At 45.3% G+C, this 20,864-nt stretch overlaps 3 protein-coding genes across 4 annotated transcripts; 1 reads left to right on the top strand and 2 right to left on the bottom strand.

The window, feature by feature from the left end:
- Positions 1 to 1,714: 1,714 nt before the first annotated feature.
- On the bottom strand, positions 1,715 to 2,685 carry LOC127317439 (chlorophyll a-b binding protein 2, chloroplastic). The gene has a single exon (XM_051348000.2). The coding sequence runs from the start codon at positions 2,619 to 2,621 to the stop codon at positions 1,821 to 1,823; it is 801 nt and encodes a 266-aa protein (XP_051203960.1). The 5' UTR covers positions 2,622 to 2,685; the 3' UTR covers positions 1,715 to 1,820.
- Positions 2,686 to 3,447: 762 nt separating this feature from the next.
- Positions 3,448 to 10,374, bottom strand: LOC127317441 (alanine--tRNA ligase, chloroplastic/mitochondrial). 2 transcript variants are annotated; one of them, XM_051348002.2, is made up of 11 exons: positions 9,888 to 10,374; positions 8,998 to 9,176; positions 7,891 to 7,969; positions 7,401 to 7,535; positions 7,145 to 7,294; positions 6,949 to 7,059; positions 5,951 to 6,871; positions 5,154 to 5,426; positions 4,832 to 5,041; positions 4,108 to 4,262; positions 3,448 to 3,989 (listed from the first exon to the last, which is right to left on the bottom strand). In XM_051348002.2, the coding sequence occupies exons 1-11, from the start codon at positions 10,251 to 10,253 to the stop codon at positions 3,653 to 3,655; spliced, it is 2,916 nt and encodes a 971-aa protein (XP_051203962.1). In that variant the 5' UTR covers positions 10,254 to 10,374; the 3' UTR covers positions 3,448 to 3,652. The 2 variants fall into 2 exon arrangements, with proteins under 2 accessions (XP_051203962.1, XP_071679811.1); XM_071823710.1 differs by lacking the exon at positions 8,998 to 9,176 and having other exon boundaries at positions 9,888 to 10,018.
- A 4,445-nt stretch (positions 10,375 to 14,819) lies between these two features.
- On the top strand, positions 14,820 to 20,773 carry LOC127317442 (alpha-mannosidase 2). Its single transcript, XM_051348003.2, has 4 exons — positions 14,820 to 15,519; positions 15,616 to 15,765; positions 16,516 to 16,548; positions 17,184 to 20,773. The coding sequence occupies exons 1-4, from the start codon at positions 14,914 to 14,916 to the stop codon at positions 19,935 to 19,937; spliced, it is 3,543 nt and encodes a 1,180-aa protein (XP_051203963.1). The 5' UTR covers positions 14,820 to 14,913; the 3' UTR covers positions 19,938 to 20,773.
- Positions 20,774 to 20,864: the final 91 nt, after the last annotated feature.

Below are 20,864 nucleotides of genomic sequence, written 5' to 3'. Positions count from 1 at the left end.
CAACGCAGACGTACTTCCTATTGTGGAAGGAACTGCGGGAAACAAACCTCGCCTCGTCTCCGCGCCCTCCGGTTGTCTCGCTCCTTACTCTTACTATCTTGTTGATTCCTTTGCTTGTTGCACTTGTCCTAGGATCATTGTAGGAACACCGCTATCGCTAAAGCTATCACCTTTACCTTCCGTTGCACTAAAAATAGAAAAAGGCTAAAACTTGTCGTAGCGCCATTCACCCCCCTCCTCTTGTTCGCTACGATCCATTCAGGAGTTGGGGATGCCGGGGCGGCGGCCCCGGGTGCGCATCTTCGCCTCGCCATCTACGGCGTCGGAACTGCGCGTGGGTGGTTGGCGGTCGGGCGGTGCCTCGACGCAGTGGTTGCGTGGAGGTCCATGGAGCTGGTGGGTGCCTCGGCGCGGCGGTCGCGTGGTGGTGGCCCCAGTTTTGTGGCGTCCCGGCGGTTGTGCCACCTGCAAGCCATGGTAGAGGTGTGCCATGGTGCATGGACGGCGGCGCGGCGGCGACGCTTCTCTGGTGGTCGGGGTGCTGGCTGGCTCCCCGAGGCGAGCGACGAGTCGACTTGAGGTGTCTGCTCTGCTGCTGCGCATCGAGGCCGGAGCGGCGGCTCCGAGACGTGGAGGTTTTCGCTGCTCTGCCCTGGCCGTGTGGGCGGCAGGGCACGACTGCGTGAAGCGCCGTCACAGGGTTGGCTTCGTATGGTGGCAGCGGGCTGAAATGCAGGCATGCCTTTTCCTTCGCCTTCGTGGACAGGCTTCAACCACTTGGGTTTGGGTGAACTCCGCGCGAAAGCACCGCGTCCACTTCGGTTGGTGCCGGCGATGTCGGCGTCCTCGGACGTCGCTCCCCTCGTTGGAGCCATTGTTGAGGAGCTCCTTCACCCCCCCCCCCCCTGTCGTGCGAAGTCTCAGGCTCTCCGGGTGAAAACCTGAGCTTTGGCTTTCGCTAGAGCGGGCATCGACGGAGCCATCGTCGTCTCCCCCTTGGGGGAGGTGCCTTGGAGGTCTGGTACTCCGCTGGGCAAGGTTTGGCATGCTTTGCATGGCAGCTGCTTCGTCGACTAGGTGGGTGCGCGGTCTCGGGACCGGTGTGGACGTCGGAGCGGCGGCTCCGGTGCTATGGGTCTTCGAGCGTCGTCTCTTCTTGCTTGGGCTGAAGTGTCGTCGGCTCGTAGCGTGCGCGGCCTCGGGGCCGGTGTGTTGTGTTTGGGCGGTTCTCGCTAGTGTGCGCGGTCTCGGGACCGGTGTGGACGTCGGAGCGGCGGCTCCGGGTGCTTCTGTTTTGAGTGTTGCCACTTCTTGCTACGGCGGGAGTGTTGTCGGCTCGTGTGGTGCGCGGCCTCGGGGTCGGTGTGTGGTGGTTGGGTTGTACGGTTTTCGGCCAGTTTCCCTTATAAACTGCCAAATTTCGCTCTTCTTAATGAATAGGCAGTGCCCCTGCCGGTTGCTCCAAAAAAAAAAGTTGTAAACTTTACTTTTGTTCGTTCAAGTTTGAGCACCCAAGATTGAGATTGTTCCCACAGGCTACAGGTCACCTAGAACATCTGCTGCCCGAACGTCACAAAATTTCCAGGCGTATACGACTGAATAAGTTATCCTCTCGAGAAGCAGAGGATGACATTGGTTGAAATACTTGAATGAGTGTCGAAATATTACTGTGATGATCACAAAAATAGCTAGATGTAGGACATGAGAAACAATGTGGACGAACCAAACAATGCTTTTCCACGCATCCTTGTAATTTACATCATGGTAGTGCTACATATCACACCACCCCACAGCTCGCTGCTGCAACAAAAGGCGGTGCCTTACTTTCCGGGCACAAAATTGGTGGCGAATGCCCAGGCGTTGTTGCTGACAGGGTCGGCGATATGGTCAGCGAGATTCTCGAGTGGGCCCTTACCGGTAACGATGGCCTGCACAAAGAAGCCGAACATGGAGAACATAGCGAGGCGGCCGTTTTTGAGCTCCTTCACCTTGAGCTCCGCGAATGCCTCGGGATCATCGGCTAGGCCGAGTGGGTCAAAGCTGCCTCCAGGGTAAAGTGGGTCGACAATCTCACCGAGTGGGCCGCCAGCAATGCGGAACCCCTCGACGGCACCCATGAGCACAACTTGGACAGCCCAGATGGCCAGGATACTCTGAGCGTGCACGAGACTAGGGTTGCCAAGATAGTCAAGGCCGCCCTCACTGAAGATTTGGGAGCCAGCCTTGAACCAAACGGCCTCGCCAAACTTGACTCCATTACGGGCGAGCAACTCAGGAAAGACGCAACCGAGCGCGCCGAGCATGGCCCACCGAGAGTGGATCACCTCCAGTTCGCGGTTCTTGGCGAAGGTCTCGGGGTCGGCCGAGAGGCCGGCGGTATCCCACCCATAATCACCGGGGAACTCACCTGTCAAGTAGCTTGGGGGCTCACCGGATAGTGGGCCAAGATAGAGCACACGATCGGCGCCATACCATGGACTGCTCGAGGCAGCTGGTTTTGCCTTCGCCGCGGCCTTGCGCATGGTGACACGAGCCTCGCCGAAGAGAGCCGTGGCGTGCACGTTCTTCACCGCCTTACCGGTGAATGCCGAGGAAGAGAGGGACATAGTGGTTGCCGCCATTGCGCTGCTCAGACTGGAGTTGTTGTTGTTGCTGTAGGTGAGATGGCTTGAGAGAACTGAACAGATGGAGTGGGCTATTTAAGGCAGCGTAGAGAGCAGGGCCATCTACCGGTGTAAGCTGACGAGAGGGACAAGAACACCGAAAGAAATCTGTTGTTGTAATGCCATTGGTGCATAGAGAGCCCCAAGGGGATCAGATACACTTGTGGCTATGGCTAGCTGGCAATCTCCTTAGTGCGAGGATTGGATTGTGTTGAGGATTGGAGCATGTAACACTCGATAAGTGTTTTTACCAAACCTTTTTAATTTGGTCCAAAGTTTCTCGTGTCATGTTTTACCAATTGCCCCATAATGCAAACTTTATAGTGCAACCGGCAACACAGATAATGATTGGAATTTGAAAGTGTAATTTACTCAGCAATTCAACTCATTTTTCAATACACCAATTTAAACAAAATACAGTCATTAGTTAACTGGCCGGATATCTCTATCATAATTCCTTTAAGAAAGAATATATAATATTTATCTAAAAAACAAGTAGCTAGACTACAAAATGCAGAAAACAAACATTCTAATCCTGATGCAACCTTATAATAAAGGGGAAAAAAACAAGCAGGTGATATAGTCCCACTTTTTTTTCGTTATCCATTAAGCAATGCAAGTCTCTGTATTCATGTACTTCCCTTATGGAGCTTGCGAACCGCCAATTAGAACGATCAATTTACTTCCATTTCATGTAGCGCCTGCATTTTGCAGTTCGTACATTCCAAATCTGGCCCCAAGTCTATATACATATATGTCAAATTATTGTTCTACAAGATACGGGTGATTAAAATGAACCTTCACTTTCCATGGTACGTACATAACTCAGAAGCAATCAAATAAAGATCCAAAAATGTATCTGCCTTGGACTCTTGGTGACCAAAGGAAACGAATAGACCCAGGAAAAGGGGAACAAATTACATTTTCTTGTGATGATATGCTCTATTTCCTATGTATGTAAATGGTTCTACCAAGTATGGAGTGGAAGATCAGCTGGATTTTGAAGATATTGAAGAAACAATCTCAGCTCTAGCCTTCTCAAGGGCATCCGGTAAGTTCTCTGGCTTCCGACCACCAGCCTGGGCAAAGTTCGGTTTGCCGCCACCACCTCCACCACAAAGTTTGGCTATTCCACCCACGAACTTGCCTGCCTGAATTCCCATTTTTACGACTCCAGGACTGAAGGCGGCGACCAGGCTGACCTTACCTTCTCCTGGACATGAACCTAAAATCACCGCGGCAGGGTCTTGCAGGGCTCCCACGAGATGCTCCGCGGCGCTTTTCAGCCCATCAGCATCCACATCACCCATGTTTTCAACTAAGATCCTACAGGACACAGGTTTTGGTATAAAATGTGAATAAGCACAAAGCACTTGTATATTTTGTTAAAGACCAGACAGACAGTAATGTGATGCATAAGAATGGCAACAGCTGAAGCAAGTACCAGACATTCTGAGGTTCAATTATTGCAGCTTTACTTGCAAGAGTTGCTGCTTTCAGCACTGCAATTTTACTGCGTAGAGATGATACTTCATTTCTGGTTGTTCTTAGTTCTTCAAGAACTGTCTCTACTCTACTGTTGACATCTTCTGCTTTAACCTGAAAAAGTAAGTTACATAGTATAAAGATGTAATGATTCATCCAAAAAATATTTTGAAATATCGATCACACATGCAAGGAAAATTTGAATGGCAAGTCAGCAGACCTTGCTCTTGCACTTTTAGTGACACTACCCACATGGGACAAGGTATTGAATGTAAGTTGTAATGAGCATGAATCATCTAGTCAAGTGATCTACAGATAACTATTTATGTTCAAGACAAGCAAGTTTCTTCCTATTTTATATTAAATTAAACTACCGTGTTAGCTTCGAAATAAAAATGTTACAGTATGAACCTTTTACGACCTTGACAGGAGAAAGGTGCCCTGTGAGATTTGAAATACTTTGCTACTTTCCCAGCTGCAAGTGGATTGATGTTTGAATTGAAAATCTGCACATCAACCTAACCTAATGCAGTATGTATATTTCTAACAGATCAACAGAGACGAATGATGCTAAATCCATTTGAACAAGAGACAAAGACCATCAGATGCACATATTGCACTCCTCAAGGCAAATATGGCACATCAAGGAATAGAGCAAATTTGCTCAGTGAGTAGCACCATACCTTAAGTGACGAGCATAAGTGCCGCATATAGTTGTCACGAGAACAAACATACTCAACAAATGCATCACCTGCAACTGCCTCAATCCTTCTGATTCCGGAAGCTATTCCCTGTTCTGAGATTATCCTGAATCCACGAATCTCAGCTGTATTATTGACATGAGTTCCACCACACAGTTCCATCGACACCCCAGGGACCTCTACGACTCTGACCTAACAGAATTGAGGACAAATTTAAACATCCGTCTGTTATGTCATATGACTTTGCAGCCATGTTTCTGTAATATCATAATTTCTAGTGCTGTAGTGCTTTTTAGATACTAACCTGTTCGCCATATTTTTCTCCAAACATAGCAGTGGCACCAGCATTTTTTGCATCTTGCAGAGCCATCACATTTGTCTCAAGATGTGTTGCATTGCTAATCCACTGGTTCACCAGTGATTCAATTTCCAGTAGTTCCTCTTCTGAAAGAGGCCGGTGGAAACTAAAGTCAAATCTGAGACGGTCAAAAGCCACAAGGGATCCCGCCTGTGATGTCTCTGAACCAATGACACTTTTAAGAGCTGACTGTAGTAGATGTGTAGCAGTATGATGAACCTAGATAAAGAAACACAAAGAAGTTAAAGAAGAGAACAGAAATAGAGGTGTTAAAGCAAAAGGTGCAAGATGCAATTGGTAACTTCCTAAACAAGCATTTGCTAAGGCCAAACATTTTGTTTCAAGGCACCAGCATCATGTTCCAAAAGGCTAACAAAACACCAGATAATTGAAGTAAAAGGGAGTTTATTTGCTCTTACTGATATTAATGTCAGTTATCAGAAACATCTTTGCAGGCAATCAGACATTTTATGGGAATGTATGCTAAGCAGCTGACACCAAAAACGAGATAACTATCCGAAGCAAATATTCCTTCTTTCTTATTTAAAGCCTGTAGAGGTGCCGAGATGAAATTTGTTGAAGCTCATGAAATTATTACAAACATCCAGTTAACACAAACTTCACAAAAATAAAATAACCAATGGAACATTAAAATGCCAGCCACCAAAAACACACAGATGCCCTAATAACAATTAAATATTCATAAAATGCGTGAAAACATAAAAAGACTTGCAGTACCATACCTTGGCTCCCTGCCTCAGTTTTCCATCAACTGCAGCATCAATTTTCTTTCCAACCTCGACTGAACCCTGTTTAATAGTGGCTTTGTGAACAAAGATATTTCCCAGGGATTTTTGGACGTCTTTGATTTCTATTACTGCATTTTGTTCTCCACCTTCCTCTTCATAAGCATACAGGAAACCATTATCTCCAATTTGACCGCCCGATTCAGCATAGAATGGTGTTCGGTCTAATAGTATTTCCACATCAGAACCTTCTGAAACATTTTCTACTGGGTTTCCATTAATTAAAAGACCTTTAACAACAGCAGTTGCGAAAAGAGATTCATATCCCAAGAACTCTGTATCAGGGATACTTTTGACAATCTCATTCTCATTTCCTACAGAAAGTTTGATAACATTATGAGCTGCCTGAGATTGTTTTCTTTGGTTTTCCATTTCAACATCAAACCCCTTCATATCAACACTAACACCCCGTTCGCTCGCTATTTCAGCTGTAATCTCTACAGGGAAGCCATATGTATCATATAAAAGGAAAACATTTTTCCCAGATAGGCATGGCTTATCTCCGTTATCAGCAGCACTTACTAATGCCTCATCTAAAAGTTCATCTAATAACTTTTCACCTCTTCCCAGAGTCTGTACAAATCGCAGCTCTTCCCTCTGAAGTTCTCCAAGAATAGATTTCCGCCTTGATTTAACATCTGGATCTATCTCACTGCTAAGGCTAATTACTGTCTCAGCTAGTGAGGGTAAAAATGTATCATCAGAGTTTTCATGCCCATCACCTCTCATACCTATCAATCTACCAGTCCGGACTACCCTTCTTATAAGCCTTCGAACAACATATCCTCTCCCAATATTTGAGAGGATAACCCCATCTGATATGAGATAAACAACCGCCCTCATGTGATCACCAATTATCTAGCAAAAGAGAAAATTCCAAAGGTTATGTCTATCCAACGAATTTATCATGAAATAGGGGGTTCAGATTTATTCACTTTAAGATTTGTCGTCATAGCATCATCAGCTGTGCTGTAGGAAACCAGCGCCATGCTTGCTGCCTTTTCTATAATTGGGAAAATCAAGTCTGTCTCGTAATTGTTTGGTACCTGTGGTAACAGTTAATCCAAGTTAGACTATTGCTCAAGACAAATAACAATGTTATAAATCATTTGAATAACTGAGAAGCATTACATTTTGAAGAATGCGTGCCATACGCTCAAGCCCCATGCCTGTATCAATGTTCTTTTGTTTCAATGGTTCTAGAGATCCATCATCGTTTTTGTTGTATTGCATGAAGACAAGATTATAGAATTCAATGAATCGACTATCATCATTCAAATCCTGCACAGAACTATATGAACATCACTAATTTCAGTTACTGGAGAACCTCAAACAAAATATCAAATACCTAACATTTAACCACCTATACCACAGAATCTTTCCATACCGCGTTCAATGATCCTCTCTCCGGATGGAAATCATAATACATTTCAGAGCAGGGCCCACAAGGTCCAGTAGCACCGCTAGTCCAAAAGTTATCATCCTTGCCCATCCGTTTTATACGTTCCTTTGGTACACCAACCTTGATAAAATAAGCAGGAAGAAATCTGTTACTATAAGCTTAACCGAATACTAACACAATCCCTGCACTTCTTAATAAAATGCGCAAGTTAAATCCAAAACAACTACTGAGGAATCATAAATTTATTACTGTACATGGAATCTCTACTCTCTTTTTGATTAAGTTGAGTTATTACGGAAACATGCATACTTTTGAGTTGAGTTTTTTTGCTTGCGAATATATCTCGTCAAGTCTTAGTGGAAGAGGCAAGCATTAACATTGATACATCATTAAATAGTACATAATCCATCGTTGCGGGAACAGACAACAGAGAACAAATGCAAAACCGCTGAAATATTCAGTTTAGACAACTGACCTCACTGAGCCAAATGGAAAATGCCTCATCGTCATCTTCAAATACACTAATCCACAGTCTTTCTGGGGGCAATCCATACCTAAACAAAGTTCACAAACAGAATGAATGCTAAACAGGCACACATGAAAAAGAATTGCAGGAATACTGTTGTGTGGCACCTCAAAGCATGTCCAAAAGATGCCATACAATTAAGGAAACATTCCACTCTCCTCTGAAGTAGCACACATATTCAACCCATCCCCCTGGACTATTTTTGTCCACTTAAAACTTTTGAGACTAATACCAGTACATTTCATCCCCACCAGACTGGTTTTGGAGTAGTAGGCTGACATCATTTTCTACAGCATGGTAAGGGCATGCCCAACGCACTGCCCTAGAGGTACTGCCTCACACCTTTAGCTAGGTTCGGGTGGTCCAAAGTAGGTTCGGATGAGGAGGCAGCCTCCTCTTCAGGAAGTGGGATCTTAAGGCTTAAAAGCATGCTTTTTGGAGAGAGAAAGAGATACATAGTGACATATTTATGGGGTCCCTTCTCTCTTTTCTCTAACTAAAGTTGTAGCTTTCATTGGAGAGATAAAATTCACCATGTTGCTTCTGACAACTTTTTTACATGGGGCAACTAGTTGTGTATGCCACCATTGCTCATGCCTAAGTGTGTCCAACTAATCAACCCATACTGAGCGCAAAGCGGGTAGAAGATGATATTAGCATCCACGTATGATGTCATGGTGGAAAAACCAGCATTGGGAAGTAAAGTGGCCCAGTGCTAGTGTACTACAAGTGGCAGGGGTTAAGTGGACCAGAAAAGTCAAGGGGGCTAACTGCACATCATTGACACCCCAGTGGAGTAAACTGGATTCTTTTTCCTAAAGTAATGCTCAAAATGCAAGTAACATCATTAAGGTAAAATAAGAGCAGTTTAAGAAGCTTGACAAAGTAAATCAATTTGGACAGTACAAAGCTCATATGTGACATAATAAGCCATTTGACATGCGTGAACATCTCTATGTAGCAAGCAGAGACATGGCAATCATTTTCAGATGAACAACTTAAAGTTTACCATCATCGAGATCATGATGCATGTAGAATAAAGGAAATTGTTCATACTCCTTGGTAGTCAGCTCCCATGCCCATTTGATTGCATCCTTCTTGAAGTAATCGCCAAAACTGAAGTTCCCAAGCATCTCAAAGAAGGTTTGATGCCGGGATGTTCGCCCCACATTCTCAATGTCATTTGTTCTTATGCATTTCTGGGAGGTAGTGGCACATGGTACACGCCTAGGTTCCTATAGTAGCAATACAGGGACTTCTTCATGTAGTAAAACAAAAAAGGCGAAAGGTGCAATATAGTGTGCATTCACATGATCTAGATACAACAATGAAGTTCCTTCCCTGTTACTGAGAAGGCAACAACTAAAAACTAAACTCAACTATAGACATCAATATTATTATACACAACAAATAATGATAAGAATTGTGCTCATGGATTGTCTAAACATATGGCCTCTGATATATGTAGGACATTTTCAGGTCTCCTTTCCTTGGGATTTTTTCACGTAGAGCTTTCTTGACTTGTAGGATTTAAACTACAAGAAATTTTCATATGGATTTTTTTTACAAAGGGAATATTTTTTTTAGAAGATATTAATATCATGAAAATACCAATTACACCTACCATCTGCAACAACACAGTGCCCTAATGGCAATACCGATGACACAGCAAAAAAAAAAAAAATCATATGGACTATTTTGTATGCCGATCGAAAGAAAATATCTGTTGAATCCAACCTTTGCATCGTGTCTATGACAACTATGGCAAACACCTAACGTAAAACAACTTCGAATTACATGTTTCTGAGATCGGGGAGGATCTTGTCATGACATGCAATTCCCACATTTTCCTATTCCTGCCCTTCTGGAATGGCACGAATCGAACATGCCCTAAACAAAACGAGGCTGCCAGGATTTCAGAAATGATTGGCGCAATGCTGACGTACCTTTCCGAGAAATATCGGCTTGAACTGAAGCATGCCAGCAATGGTGAGGAACACAGTCGGGTCATCGGGCACGAGGGACGAGCTCGGCAGGATCTTGTGGCCACGGGCAGCATAAAAATCAAGGAAACGCCGGCGTATCGTGTCCCCGCTCCACTCGTGTGAACTATCTGTACCTGACACCGTCGCGGGATTGGCTACAGGCAGGGAACCCGAGCAGCGCACCACGGGTGTGGCTGACGTCCTCCTCGCCGGCACCCCTCGACCATGCTGTCGCCGGAGTCCGAGGGAGCGCGGCGCAGGGCAGATGTGTGGGTAGACGGCTGGGATGGTAGCAGAAGAAGCGAGACGGCGCGCTGGGATTAGCATGAGGGCGGCGGGGTGGAAGGAGCAGGCGACGCCGGCAAGGTAAGGCGGGGAGGATAGTAGGAGCCGAGCTCGGGAGTTCAGGAATCAGGATGATGGTGTGTGTGGCTGGGCTGGCCCAAAAACCTTATCTTCCATTTCACCAGACAAATATTAGGCCTCTTTTGCAAACTAGTTAAAGGTACATGCTTCGCATGTTGACACAAATGCATGCTATTTAGTGGTGTTTATTTACTTCTTATTAAGGAAGATGCATATACTTACCCGACAGCTTTCTCTTAACACATGCCTAGACAATATATATTTGAAGGTAAATGTATTTAGAGTTCCAAAATATTTGAGGTTCTGTGACTATCGTAAGTCAAACTACGTTAAAGAATTAATTTAGTTTCATTATATTTATCATGAAATATATTTTTGAACTACGTATATAGATTCCACGTTTTAGATATTAGCATATTTTTTCTATAATCTCATACAAAACTTAAAGAAGTTTGACTCGGAACAAACGTAGAAATTTAATCATTTAGAAACCACATATTTCCCTATAATCATGATATCGACTAAGATGGGTGGAGTTGCTCCGTTCACAAATCAACGGGAATTGCGGGAACATCATTATTCAATAAAGAATGTGAGAAACATCAATTTTACTCCTCGTCTTCATGGCAAAATAATAATCCGTGTAATTGCGTGTGTGTACACTTGATTGATCATATTTTACACAAGAAAATTGTTTGTAAAAGTTAAGGTAAACTCATGGTCCAATGTTAATAAGGACAGATTTATAGAATAAATAGCAAGCTGCTCCATATACAAACGATTTTTTTATACTTGTTGTATCTCACCTAATATACAAAATGAGCGCCTTTGCCGAGGCATCATGCCTTTTTCCTCCTCATACTGCTTGGTCGCTTGTTAAAAAAAATGTTGCCTGATCGTTTGCTCCAGGATTGCTACAGTGCTGCACGCACTCTCTCCCCAGGTAGCTGGAACATTCCAGAGATCCGGCAGAACGCGCGTGGCGCCGTGATGTTTTCAGAGTGTGGCATCACAGTTGTGGGCCCAAACGCGAATCCCTGAATTCTGGGCCATTAGATTGCCACATCGAGCGGCCTAGGTGTAGCCGTGCAATTCTCTATTTTAATCCAATAACTGTGAGCCATCTGATTGGAACGATCCAACGGTGAGTATGACCGGATATTTGTATACTATATAGGAGTATATATAAATATAGATAAAAACAAAGACGCTAAATAAATCTCTGCATGTTTTCATGGTCTCTTCTCCTTTGATTTTCGTGTTACTTATTACTTTTACACTACAGTTTTTGTTTCGCCATCGTGTTGTTCACATCCCATTGTCTAGTCCGTTCTTTTTTTTACGAAAATTCCACCGATTTATTAATAATCATCAACAGTAGTACAAAGATAACTAAAAGTAATAAAAATTACAAATAGGTCATTCGACCACCTAGCGATGGCTACAGACACTAGCACGAGCCGAAGACGCGCCGCTGTCCTTGCCCCTCCATCACCGGAGCCAGGCAAAGCTTGTCGTAGTAGCGTTTGTTGTAGTAGACATACGGGAGGTCGTCGTGCTAAGGCCCCAAAGGACCAATGCACCAGAGCAGTAACCTTCCCGTCGGCGAGAGGCCGCGTTTCGTCACACCTCCAAGACCCCAAGGCCACCGAAGACGGGACGGACCGGCAGCGTCACCATCGAGAGACGAAACCCTAGATGTTTTTAGAGCTGCCTCCCGATCGCTTGTTGTGTTTTTTACCATTGTCTAGTCTGTTGATATCTTATGTTGCTTTTGTTCGATGAACGATGGTTTTACTCAAAGAAAAAAATTGAGGAGCCTCTAACATAAATAAATATATTATAGGGCTCAGGTTTGGGCAATCGATATGACACATGGATTGATGATTTTTTTATGTTGTCCTAACTCAACCAGAAGTGGGTTGGTAGTTGTGACCATACCTGGCGTGCCGATCCGCAACACGCAGAAAAAGTCCGCTACGGCCCGTGAAACTCGGGTGCGTTGCCTGGGCCATGGCATGGAGCGCGCGTGCCAGCCCGACACGTCCCGTTAGGGGCAGACGTTGTGGGGGTTTGAACTCGCAACCTCTGGTTCCCATGCGCTCCTGTTAACCACTACACCACTAAATGATTATTAATAATATCATTGATTGATGATTTTTTATGTTGTCCTAACTCAACCAGAAGTGGGTTGGTAGTTGTGACCATACCTGGCCTTTGTGTCGGCCCGCAACACGGGGAAAAATTCCGCTACGTCCCGTGAAACTCGGGTGCGATGCCTGGGCCCCGTGGGGGTTTGAACTCGCAACCTCTGACTCCCCTGGGCTCATGTTAACCACTACACCGCTGAATGGTTATTGATAATGTAGGAACTACGCCCCTCTTAACACGTTTTTATCATGGGCCTTGTTAATGGTTTCAGTCCTGCGTGCCTAGCGGACCGGCTGGCCGGCTCGGATAGCTTTCGTGTCGTGTTCGGGCTTTAGGGCGGGGCACGTGGACCGGCACGGCATGGCCCGTCAGTTAACAAGCCTTTGTCTTTGTGTGTCGGGCCGTGCTAGGCACGTGAACCACTGTGCCAAACCCGTGCCGTGCCAGGCCGGCCCGTTGGCCATGTATGGTTATGACCACTGACTTCCTAGCCTTCTCCAACGAGGACACATGATAGCACCAACTATCCAAATCTTGGGGTACACCTTCATGTATGTGATCCCCTTCCCTAAGTACTTTACTTTTAAATATTTTCGCAAGTTTTATGTTTGTAGAATTGCATGCGTTGGATGTTGAAGGAAACCGGTAGAAGAGTATTTGCCAAAAGCCAGCACTTTACATAACTTTTTTTCATCATCACCTCTTCAACCTCTTTAGTCGTTATAGGTGATTTTTCAGACCTATTGTGGATGCCAACAACACTCATCAAAAAACCGAGTCTCGTTGTTCCTCGGAGCATGTTAGACAACAAGGGTTGATGCACGCCAGCAACTATGCGCCAGAAGGAAATCCACCAAGACGAGGGTATTTCACCGACGAGTCGGGGAGCCAAACAAGTTCGGATCCAAGGCTGAGGCTAGCAGCCAACGATAACTAAGAGGGTACGCGTCGGGTGGCAATGTGACATATAGAGATGACATGACATGATGTAGGAGGAAGATGATCGGCCGGGTGGAGGAATAGATGTGTGAAGATGCCTTGTCACCGATGTCGAACATCCTCCTCCAGCAGCAGGAGGAGAATTAGGATGGCGGAGAAAAGTACCTTTTTCTTCTGGTCGCATTGGTACCTCCGGACTGGACCGAGAGTGGCCCATGAGATGTATTGGGACGTTGATTAGTTACTCATGTCGTAATAAGCAATGTGTGTGGCTAATTCTTCTAATCCAGATGACAATCATCAAATCTTAATCACAATATAGGTTGCAACTCATGACTTACACGAATCACTAAATGGAAAATAAGCTTCGAAGCATTTTACAACCTCACTTGCAACTATGAAAAATATCAGTCATCGTTTAGCTGCAACCCATAAATACACGAATTGTGATGCCGTGTGATGTATAGGACCTTGGCAAAGCACTATTATTAAGTCCTCAGGTGAGAGTTGGCAAAACTTGTAAAACAACTTTACATTTCGAGCAATTACAGAAGTCGAACAAGCTCGAGAGAACATATCGAAACGGTACGTGGGGGACTCCCAGGAGAAGCGATTGGGAGGCGGCTGAAAAACCCATCTAGGGTTCCGTCCTCTTGCCGGCGACGCTGCTGGTTCGCTCCGCCTCCGGTGGCCTTAGGGCCTTGGAGGTGTGGGGGACCACGGCCTCTCGCCGGCGGGAGTGTTTTCGTTCTTTGTTAGGTTATTTTCAGTGTCTTCTTCGGGATGGTGAGGCTACGACTCCATCTTGATGTCAGAATAAGGTTCTCCCCGCTCTATCCTCGCTTTGGTGGTGCGTCTAGCATCGATGGAGGGCGAGTGGAGTGATGTGCCCAGCGGATCTCGTGGGATCCGATTGTTGTTCGTGTTCGTTGGTGTGGTTTCAGGTCAGTCTCTTCCGTAGTTGTCATCTTTGATGACAGTTGCTGCTCTGGTCCTTTGGGACCTTAGCACGACGATTTCCTGTTTGTCTACTACAACAAGCTCTACTACGACTACTACGGCAAGGTTTGCCCGGCTCCGGTGATGAAGGGCGAGGACAGCGGCGCCCTCGGCTCGCGTCAATGTTTGTAGTTGTTGCTAGGTGGTGGAAAGACCTACTTATAATTTTTATTACTTTTGAATCAGTTTGTACTGCTATGGATGATTAAATATATCGGTGAAATTTTCGCAAAGGCAAAAAAAAAAAGTCGAACAAGATGGACCAACTTTGCAACAAGTTGATAATTTCTCTTTCCTATTGCAGAACCTGCACGATACCAGGCTTGAAAATTCCGCCACCATAAGTATAGGAACCCATCTGTCAGTGACCGGTACTTGGTGGGGCCCACCACCTTGTTGCACCCAAAAATATCGCCGGACCGGAAGAAAAGCTAATCAGAAAAGGGAGCTCAGAACACGACCCCGCGAGCGGCGAGCGCGAGGTCACTTCACCCGCCGCCGCCCGACCCAACCCATTTCCAAGTCGGCGGCGATGCACTTCTTCACAGGCGGCGGCCGTCCGGGCGCCCTCCTCCCGACCACCGCCAAGCCCAAGGCGCACCACCACCGCGCCAAGGTCCTCTCCTCCCCCGCCTCCTCCTCCTCATCCTCCCGCCGCCGCGGCCCCCACCCCACCCCACCCTCCTCCCGCCGCGCCCTCTACCTCGCCGCCGCCTTCTTCCTCCTCCTCTTCCTCTTCGCCTTCCTCCGCCTCGGCCTCCCCACCTCCCGCTCCTCCGCCAGGCCGTCCCCCACCCGGCCCCGCGCCCGCCTCACCCGCAGGCCGGCCTTCCGCCGCGACTCCGCGGCGGCGGAGGCCGCCGCGGCCGCCGTCGCCGCGCGGGCCGGCCGCGAGGCGCCCGTCGACATCACCACCAGGGACCTCTACGACCGGATCCAGTTCCAGGACGCGGACGGCGGCGCCTGGAAGCAGGGCTGGGAGGTCGCCTACAAGGGCCACGAGTGGGACGCCGAGAAGCTCAAGGTCTTCGTCGCGCCCCACTCCCACAACGACCCCGGGTGGATCCACACCGTCGAGGAGTACTACCAGCGCCAGTCGCGCCACATCCTCGACACCATCATCGAATCCCTCGCCAAGGTCGGTCGGTTCCAGATAATAGATCTCCGCCCGCGCGCGCGCGCGCGAGAGCCCGGATCGTGTCTTCTCATGCTGAATTCTCGCCTCCTCCTGTAGGATCCGCGCAGGAAATTCATATGGGAGGAGATGTCCTACCTCGAGAGGTGGTGGCGCGACGCCCCGAAGAAGAAGCAGGAGGACTTGGCCAAGCTCGTGCGCAATGGGCAGCTCGAGATTGTCAGTGGGGGATGGGTCATGAACGATGAGGTGAGGGAAGCACAGTTTTGTGGTTTAGATAGGGTTTTACCTAACTGGCTCACGGTTAATGCTTACTGGTTATTTTGGGTATATTATTTTTATGACTATCCACTGTCGTGTATATGCGAATGCGTTGACATCATCATGGCTTTGAAACTTGCAAATTCCATGAGCATGTTTTTTTTTATAAAAAGGAAATACATTAATATCGCAAAGACACCAATTACACCCAGCCCCTGATCCATGAGCATGTGTGTGATGCTACTTGAACTATCGATGCCACACTCTAAAAAAAACAGAGTTGATATTTTGCTGCTGCACATAGAGAGGAGATTCTACATTAACACCATGTCTAAATGATCACAAATAACATTGGCATGTCCGGTATGTTTTCTTTCAATAGTTTGGTTCTGCTGTGATCTTCTTTGTGCCAGTTAGTCATTTTTAATAACATTTATAATTAGACCATGACAAAGCTAAGTCTGTTTGTTTTACTTTGAGAATAATAATCCGAACTGTGGCCTTTAGTATCATATGAGTGGAGCATTTATGAATACTCTGTTACCGATATTTCGCTGATTCTGGCTTATATAGATGTACCTTGGCAGCTTCTTACTTGCTGTGTTTTGGATGTTCGTTTAATCCTCTGAATTGTTATCTTCAAACATGACATGCTTGCTTATCACTCGATTTTGTCACAATCTTCCCCTTTCTGAAATAAGGTACATACATATAATCCCATTTATTTCTTAAATGCAGGCAAACTCCCACTACTTTGCCATCATAGAGCAGGCAAGTACATACACTCAAATCATTAGTTGTAGTATTTATGGTTTTTGCACTATATTCCTGATCTTCTGCACGCTAAATATGTCAGTGTTATGATTTTCATCTGTACCTGATTCGTGGATGAAGTGTTCTTTGTTCCTTTCGTATTGTGCATCTCATTGTTTTGGAAATACGAGAAAGAATGAATTGTGCAAAGCGAGGAACCAACTCAGTAGGATGTTTTTTTTTAATATAATCTGCGGTTTAATGCTATTTAATAACCATGCTGTTCTTCTCATGCTTTTAAGCTACACTCGGCCTTGCTTAGTGCTGTTTTTCTCATGCTTTTAATTGGTCTGGAAGTGGACTAATGGATCTTCTTCTATCCTCCATTTATGTTAAGTTATAATAATTTTGATTGGTACCATCTTACTCTACGCTTGGGAATACACTCTGAAGATCGTATGGGGAAGAACTGCATAATAGATAGAATCATTGTACTTTCTAGTTGATTTCACTGTCCATGTAAAGTTACATGTATAATAACGACAGTTCATATGAGTAATGAAGTATACTAATTTGGTGCAATATATGCTTATAATATGGGTTGGAAATTATTGGTGCAATGTAATATGACCTCCTATTTTTCTTTACCTCAGATGATGGAGGGGAACATGTGGCTCAATGATACCATTGGAGTTGTTCCTAAAAATTCTTGGTCCATTGACCCATTTGGCTATTCATCTACCATGGCTTATCTACTGAGGAGAATGGGTTTCCATAATATGTTAATCCAGCGAACACACTATGAGCTGAAAAAGGAGCTAGCGATGAAACAGAATCTTGAGTATTTGTGGAGGCAAAACTGGGATATCGAAGAAACGACCGACATATTTGTTCATATGATGCCCTTCTATTCTTATGACATACCACACACCTGCGGACCAGAGCCAGCTATCTGCTGCCAGTTTGACTTTGCTCGAATGCGTGGTTTCAGCTACGAATCTTGCCCATGGAGGTTTGACCCAGTTGAAACAGATTCGAACAATGTTCAAGAGAGAGCAACAAAACTTCTAGATCAATACAGGAAAAAGTCAACCCTGTACAGAACAAATACACTTCTCATTCCTTTGGGAGATGATTTCCGGTATGTTAATACCGAGGAAGCAGAAGCGCAGTTCCGCAATTATGAAAAACTTTTTGATTACATAAATTCTAATCCCCATCTGAATGCTGAAATCCAATTTGGAACCTTGGAGGATTACTTCTCTACACTGAGAGATGAAGCTGAAAAGATAAACTATTCACGCCCTGGTGAAGTTGGTTCTGTTGAGCTGCAAGGTTTTCCAACACTTTCAGGGGATTTCTTTACATATGCTGATAGAAATCAGGATTACTGGAGTGGTTACTATGTATCAAGGCCATTCTTCAAAGCAGTTGACCGCGTTCTGGAGCAGACGCTCCGTGCCTCAGAGATTCTGAGTTCATTTGTTCTTGGATACTGCCAGAGATTTCAGTGTGCAAAACTTTCCATCAGTTTCGCTCACAAACTAACAGCAGCAAGGAGGAATCTGGCACTTTTTCAGCATCATGATGGGGTGACTGGCACGGCTAAGGATCATGTTGTAGTGGACTATGGGACTCGAATGCACACTTCTTTGCAAGACTTGCAGCTATTTATGTCCAGGGCAGTTGAAGTGCTTTTGGGAGATGTCCATGATAGATCTGATCCTACCATTTTATCACATTTTGAGCCAGAGCAGGAAAGGTCAAAGTTTGATGTTCAACCTGTGCATAGGGTTCTCAAGCCTCAAGAAGGGAAGACACATTCTGTTGTCCTTTTTAACCCATTAGAGCAAACAAGGAATGAGATTGTAATGATCGTTGTAAGTAATCCTGATGTATCTGTTCTCAATTCAACTGGGTCCTGTTTGAAAAGTCAAATTTCCCCTGAGTGGCAGTATGTCAGTGGCGAAAAGATTTTTACTGGCCGGCACCGCCTTTATTGGAGAGCTTCTGTTCCTGCACTGGGTTTAGAGACCTACTATGTGGCTGCTGGCCAGGATTGTGAAAAGGCTACTCCTGCTGTCGTAAAAACATTCACAGCTTCCCAAGAATTTCCTTGTCCTGAACCATATCATTGTTCAAATCTTGAAGGCGAAACTACGGATATGAAAAACTCTTATCATACTCTTTCTTTTGATGTAAGTCATGGCCTCCTCCGGACCGTAACTCGTCACAAACATGGGGAACAAACTGTGATAGGCGAAGAAATTGCAATGTACAGCAGTCGTGGAAGTGGGGCATACTTATTCAAACCTATTGGGGAAGCGCACCCAATTGTTAAGGAGGGAGGATATTTCATCCTAACTGAAGGGCCATTGGTTCAAGAAGCCCATTCCCTTCCCAAGACGGAGTGGGATAAGTCACCTCTCTCGCATAGCACACGGATTTATAGTTGCGGGGACTCTACACAGGATATGCTAATTGAGAAGGAATACCATGTTGAACTTGTAGGTCGTGTATTTGATGACAGGGAGCTGATAGTCAGATACAAGACAGGTATTGACAACCAGAGAGTTTTCTACTCTGATCTAAATGGCTTTCAGATGAGCAGGAGGCAGACATATGATAAGATCCCATTGCAGGGCAATTATTACCCAATGCCATCACTTGCCTTCCTACAGGATTCGCTTGGCAACCGGTTTTCAGTACACTCTAAGCAATCATTAGGGGCAGCAAGCTTACAAAATGGATGGATGGAGATTATGTTGGATCGTAGGCTGGTTCGGGATGATGGTCGTGGTTTAGGGCAGGGGGTAATGGACAACCGGCCCATGAATGTGATCTTCCATCTCCTCATGGAGTCTAACATGTCTGCTTTGCCTAAATCCCACAGTTTGCTTACTCTCCAACCTTCAATCCTCTCCCACCGTGTGGGGGCACACCTGAACTATCCAATGCATGCTTTTGTGAGCAAAAACCTTCTTTCAAAATCCTTCAAGCTTCATCAACAGACATTTGCTCCATTAGCTACTTCTTTGCCCTGTGATCTACATATTGTCAACTTGAAGGTCCCTCAGCCTCTAAAATTTCCTCATGCTGAAGCAGCTGAGCCAAGATTTGCCATGTTGTTGCAGAGAAGGGGCTGGGATGCATCGTACTGCAAAAAGGGTGGGTTACAGTGTACAAGTATTGGGGAAGAGCCTGTAAATCTGTTTGACATGTTCAAAGATCTGTCTGTTTTAAATGTGAAGGCAACATCTCTGAACCTCTTGAATGATGACCCTGAAATGCTAGGTTATCTGGAGCAAATCGGTGATGTGGCTCAGGAGGGTAACGTTCTCATCTCACCAATGGAAATTCAGGCGTATAAGTTAGACCTACAGCCACCGTCATCACCAGAGGAATAGTATGTCAAAACAGTATGTTGACACTGCTTTGCCACTAACTGGAGAATGATTTACTTGGAATAGTTAGTAGTTGCATCTCGATGGTGCTGCTGGAACACCTGCTCTGCCGCATGTATATGTGTTCATCTGGTTGACATACATTTGATGAATTGAAGGTGATTGTCAAGATGCTTTGTATACATACAGGTGTTTAGTTTTATGGAAGCTCCGGACATTACTCTGAGAATTCCAGCTCAGTTATTTGGTTGAAGCCCTTTTTTTATCTGTGAGGGTGCATATGCTTCATGCTCCTTGGTGATTGCTGCTTTACAAAATGGAAGTTTGAGGCAAATCGAAGCAAGTTGACTGGAGTACCTTGCATTTCTATGTGCAGTTGCCTGTACCGTTATTCCAGCTTTGCGCCCACTATTGTGGCGTATCATTTCGGCTATGCTACGATGATAGGAACCTATATCTGAACAAGTTCAATGTATATCATTTTTTGCATCTGAGTTTTCTAGCGAGGAACCTGATGGGCAAGATCTGAGATAGTACAGTCACATGATTCTTGTTATGATTGCTTTCATATCTGCAAATTGTGGTCGTATGCTGAGAGGCACGCCCAGGAGCTTTCTGGGGCATATTCATGAACCATTGCTATGAATCTGCAAATGTTTGTTCAGTGTTCGGTACAGAAACTGGGACGTCGTGTGTTCTGTTCTGGTATATGTAGACCTGTTCTTACCGAGCGTTTCTGCATGCTGTTAACATTAGGGCATATGTTTTGTGTTTGTTTCAATACCATGTGTTGTTAAAACTTTTCAGGATTATGATTGCTGTCAAGCGCTCTTTGTCTACTTTCAGTAACATTTTACTGGTGCATCTGAAAATAAAATGATCGAACAAGCAAATAGTTGCAAAGGCCAAATGAAACCTTGGCTCGTTGAC

This window comes from Lolium perenne, chromosome 7, assembly GCF_019359855.2.
Source record: "Lolium perenne isolate Kyuss_39 chromosome 7, Kyuss_2.0, whole genome shotgun sequence".
Classification (NCBI taxonomy): Eukaryota; Viridiplantae; Streptophyta; class Magnoliopsida; order Poales; family Poaceae; genus Lolium; species Lolium perenne.
The sequence above is the reverse complement of the archived record's forward strand: the minus strand, read 5'-3'. Positions and strand labels throughout refer to the sequence as shown.

Bases quoted from the DNA above. Each gene is read 5' to 3' on its own strand.
- LOC127317439 (XM_051348000.2), bottom strand. From the start codon at position 2,621: ATGGCGGCAACCACTATGTCCCTCTCTTCCTCGGCATTCACCGGTAAG.
- LOC127317442 (XM_051348003.2), top strand. From the start codon at position 14,914: ATGCACTTCTTCACAGGCGGCGGCCGTCCGGGCGCCCTCCTCCCGACC. The intron at 15,766-16,515 runs GTGAGGGAAGCA...TCTTAAATGCAG, and splicing joins GATGGGTCATGAACGATGAG to GCAAACTCCCACTACTTTGC. The intron at 16,549-17,183 runs GCAAGTACATAC...TCTTTACCTCAG, and splicing joins ACTTTGCCATCATAGAGCAG to ATGATGGAGGGGAACATGTG.
- LOC127317441 (XM_051348002.2), bottom strand. From the start codon at position 10,253: ATGCTAATCCCAGCGCGCCGTCTCGCTTCTTCTGCTACCATCCCAGCC. The intron at 5,427-5,950 runs GTATGGTACTGC...TTCTTTATCTAG, and splicing joins AACTGAGGCAGGGAGCCAAG to GTTCATCATACTGCTACACA. The intron at 5,042-5,153 runs GTTAGTATCTAA...CAATTCTGTTAG, and splicing joins GAGAAAAATATGGCGAACAG to GTCAGAGTCGTAGAGGTCCC.